The 4,437-nt window shown below is 58.4% G+C and overlaps 1 protein-coding gene across 1 annotated transcript; it reads left to right on the forward strand.

The window, feature by feature from the left end:
• Positions 1-226: 226 nt before the first annotated feature.
• Positions 227-4,123, forward strand: TRH (thyrotropin releasing hormone). Its single transcript, XM_003265025.4, has 3 exons — positions 227-994; positions 1,986-2,204; positions 2,885-4,123. The coding sequence occupies exons 2-3, from the start codon at positions 1,994-1,996 to the stop codon at positions 3,400-3,402; spliced, it is 729 nt and encodes a 242-aa protein (XP_003265073.1). The 5' UTR covers positions 227-994; positions 1,986-1,993; the 3' UTR covers positions 3,403-4,123.
• Positions 4,124-4,437: the final 314 nt, after the last annotated feature.

Raw genomic sequence — 4,437 nt, forward strand, 5'->3', positions numbered from 1 at the left:
AATTTTCTAAGTTATCTTGGTTTTAAAATGTTGGTTATTCAGTTTTTTTGAAAACACTGTGGAAGTCAATCAAAAGTGTCCATGAACTGGTAGCCTACAGGCCGCCAGTTTCGGAATTCTGAAAGCTTTCCTCTCCGCTCCTATTGCACGGAGGAGAAAACTGAGGCCCAGAGAAACGGAGGCACTAGCCAGGAATGACACAGTTAAGATTAGCACCCTGGAGCCTGCCAGGTGGCTCACGCCTATAATCCCAGAGGCGCAGGCGGCTGAGGCAGGAGGATGACTTGAGCCCAGGAGTTCAAGGCTGCAGTGAGCGGTGATCGCGCCACCGCACTCCAGTCTGGGGGACAAAGCGAGATCCCATCTCTTAAAAAAAAAAAAAAAAAGTAGAGCTCCGCTCCCACTTGCCCCCCATTCTCTCTCTCTCTCTCTCTCTCTCTCGCCCTACTCTCGCCCGTGTGCATTCTACATTGGTTCCGCGGCCGTTCCCCTTTCGTATGTGTCTGCCCTGTGTTTCTCCGTCGTCTCCGTGTGGATCTCGGTCTTTGTCTCGCCCTCTCGCTCTCTCGTGCGCCTATGTTGAATCGCGTGCTTCTCTCAATCTCTCTGTCCCTCCCTTTGCCCCTTACACGCGCGTTCTCGTCAACAGATCTCCAGAGATGGTGCAGAAACGACCCCGCGCCTGCGCCCCATCCTGCGGCTAGTGCCTCCGCGCCCCAGCTCCGGTCCCCACCGTCCCCGCCCCAGATTTCCGGAGGAGCGGGAGGGCGGGGTCCCGCGGGGCCGGCTGCCGTCAGCGCCCCTTCCCGGCGGCCGCGACCCCTCCCCGCTGACCTCACTCGAGCCGCCGCCTGGCGCAGATATAAGCGGCGGCCCATCTGAAGAGGGCTCGGCAGGCGCCCGGGGTTCTCAGCGCTGCGGACTCCTGACCTGCCGACTGCGGATCCCGAGTCCCCGGATCCCGGACCCATCCTGTGGAGCCCACTCCCGGCAGGTAACCGCCCCAACCCCTCTCCTTCCGCAGACGGCGTCCGGGAGCACTGGAAAGGGAGCCCTCTCGGCGCGCCCTCAGCTTCGGTTCTCTGAGAGCTTCCTGGAGGGAATGCACATGCGGGCCCATGCACATGCGGGCGCTGCGCTCGCACCCCCGGGTCCTCCCCGAGCGCGGGCCGGGGACCCGACGGGAGGCACGGCGCGGGCACATCGGAGGCTCTCGCTGCTGGGCACTCAGCGAGAGTCCGCAGCGCAGGGTGGGAGCTCCGTGGCACCCCGTGCCCGGGTGCCGCCGGACAGAGCTGGGTATTCAGGGCGTCGGCGTGAGAACCTGGGAGTTCGAATCCCAATCTCAACGCTAGAAATAGAATTTTAGCGTTGAAATTAGGATTTTAGCGTTAGAATCAGATTCCTGGCTTAGTCATGAAAGCTTAGCATTAGAAATATAATCTTAGCTTTACAAATAGACTTTGAGCTTTAGAACCTGAATCTCAGCGATAGAAATGGGATCTTCGCGTTGAAATGAGGCCGTCTGCCATGGAGCTTGGAATTAGAACGTGGCGATGGGGACCTTTGGGGGAGTCTTGGCGGGGACGCAACCGTTAGCGTCGCGTCTGTGCCTGGCGCTGCAATCTCAATGGTTGCACTCCCGGCGAGGCAGTCCCAGCTTTGGTTCCCCCAGCTCCGCGTCACATTAAAGGGTGGCGGTGGCGCTGGCGTTGGCGTTCCTACGGCCTCCTGCCTAGCGCAAGCAGAACTGGGCGCAGGCACTACAGGCACCCGTGGGGGCGAGGACTCCTAGAGGTGACAGGTGTGGACGCAGAGCCGGGGCGAACCCGCCGCTGCCCCCGCCCCTGCACAAGGGGCAGTGGTCCTGCTTCTGGGAGCGCGGTTGAACTGTGCGTGGTTTATTTCTGGCGGGCGTCGGGGGTAGATGGAGCGGGATGTGCTGCGATTCGGTGCGCTCAGGCTCCCTCTGTCCCCTAACCCAGACGCCGCGATGCCCGGCCCTTGGTTGCTGCTCGCCCTGGCTTTGACCCTGAACCTGACCGGTGTCCCCGGCGGCCGTGCTCAGCCAGAGGTGGCCCAGCAGGAGGCAGTGACAGCCGCGGAGCGTCCGGGCCTGGATGACTTCCTGCGCCAGGTGGAGCGCCTCCTCTTCCTCCGGGAAAACATCCAGCGGCTGCAAGGTGACCAGGGTGAGCACTCCGGTGAGTGGATGGGGATGTTGGGGGCTGTGGGGCTACGCTATCGGGAGAGCAATGGAAGCCTGGAGGCAGAGGGGAGGGGAGGCTTGGTCATCTAGCCTCCTGCCTTTCGGAAGCTCAGAAACCCTCCCTGGCAGCGCCTAGGCGGGATCTGGAGTTGACCATTCCTCGGGGTCAGATTCCTCCCCTGTCTCAATGCTGGGAATGTTTCACAGAGAGCAGGCCCTGGGTGGGGAAGCTTCTGTGTGCTAGGGAGAGAGTTTCTTCGTGTGTGACAGTTTGAGTTACTACTGTCTAGGCATTTCTGTGCCAGACACTATTCTAAGCACTTCAAACACCTTATCACACTGTTTAATCTTCCTAACAACCTCTTAGTTAGGTTAGTTAGGTACTGTTATTACGATTTTACACAGAAGAAAACTGAGGCTCCCAGAGATCAATTGAGTCGCTTATGGTCAGACAACTAGGGAGTGCCAGAGCTGGGATTGGAACCCAGAGGCAATGCCTTTGACTATTGTGTGAATGTGTGTATCTGTGAGGCCTGAGGGGCAGGTACAAGACCATGTCTCTGAGTGGGAGCTGCAGGAGATATACCCTGCCTGGGAGAAAAGCTGGAGTGGGCACTCAGGCGTCTGCCTATTACAGAGGGTTGGGGCCCCTCACTGATCTCTTTCCTTCCCCAGCATCCCAGATCCTTCAATCTGACTGGCTCTCCAAACGTCAGCATCCAGGCAAAAGAGAGGAGGAGGAGGAAGAGGGAGTTGAAGAAGAGGAAGAGGAAGAAGCGGGGGCTGTGGGACCCCACAAACGGCAGCACCCTGGCCGACGAGAAGATGAGGCTTCATGGTCAGTCGATGTAACCCAGCACAAGCGGCAGCATCCTGGCTGGCGCTCCCCCTGGCTTGGGTATGCTGTCCTGAAGCGGCAGCACCCAGGCAGAAGGCTGGCAGATCCCAAGGCTCAAAGGAGCTGGGAAGAAGAGGAGGAGGAGGAAGAGAGAGAGGAAGACCTGATGCCTGAGAAACGCCAGCATCCGGGCAAGAGGGCCCTGGGAGGCCCCTGTGGGCCCCAGGGAGCCTGTGGTCAAGCGGGCCTCCTGCTGGGGCTCCTGGATGACCTGAGCAGGAGCCAGGGAGCTGAGGAAAAGCGGCAGCACCCTGGTCGGCGGGCAGCCTGGGTCAGGGAGCCCCTGGAGGAGTGAACCCAGTTTTCCCTGAAGTCGAGTTAGTGGTCTAAGGATGTCTTGAGCCCTGTGTGCCCCACCATTCATGACCTCTGCATTCTCTCATTAGATCCCTGACCATAAGCCTGAGCCCCTCCCTCCCAGCCCCATATTCACACACATCCCAGCCCCTGGCCTTGCCCTCTTCCTTTAGGCATGTGAGAAAATCAGCCTAGAAGTTTAAACCCCACTTTCCCCCACTTAGCACCATAGGCAAGGGAGCAGATCCCAGAGTCCCTCTCACCCCCACACCCACAGTCCTGCTCCTTCCTTAGCCCTGGCTAAGATGGTCCTTCTGTGTCTTGCAAAGGCTCCCCAAGTGGGACAGGGAGCCCCTGGGAGGGCAGCCATCGAGGGTGGGGTGGGGCTGAAGCATTGTATGCAAATCCAGCTTCCATCTCCTCCCCAACTTGGCAGGATTCTCCATGTGTAAACTTCACCCCCAGCACCCAGGATCTTCTCCTTTCTGGGCATCCCTTTGTGGGTGGCCAGAGCCCTGACCCACAGCTGTGTTACTGCTTGGAGAAGCATATGTAGGGGAATACCCTGTGGTGTTGTGCTGTGTGTGGCTGTGGGATAAATGTGTGTGGGAATATTGAAACATCGCCTAGGAATTGTGGTTTGTATATAACCCTCTAAGCCCCTTTCCCTTGTTGATGACCGTCATCCTAACGATAATAAAACTGCATCCAGATAATCATGGAGCTCTGTGGTTGCTGTTCTGTCGCAGCTGGCATGGGATTCTTCTTTCGCATTGAGAGGGATATTTAAAAGGGGATGGGACTAGAGTTCTCAGCTCTGCTGCAGAGGGAATCAGGGACCCTGGGGGGATGACAAGTCCTCTCTACTGTCACCATTTCAGAACACACTTGGGAGGTGGATGGGGTTCTGGAGCCCATTTGACTCCTGGGGAGACTAAGGCCTGGAGAGAAGGAAGGGCTTGCCCAAAGACACACAGCTGGCTGAGGTGGAGCCATGGGTCTGAGAGGCCAGCTCAGGGATTTGCCTTGAGTT

Source organism: Nomascus leucogenys, chromosome 21, assembly GCF_006542625.1.
Source record: "Nomascus leucogenys isolate Asia chromosome 21, Asia_NLE_v1, whole genome shotgun sequence".
Classification (NCBI taxonomy): domain Eukaryota; kingdom Metazoa; phylum Chordata; class Mammalia; order Primates; family Hylobatidae; genus Nomascus; species Nomascus leucogenys.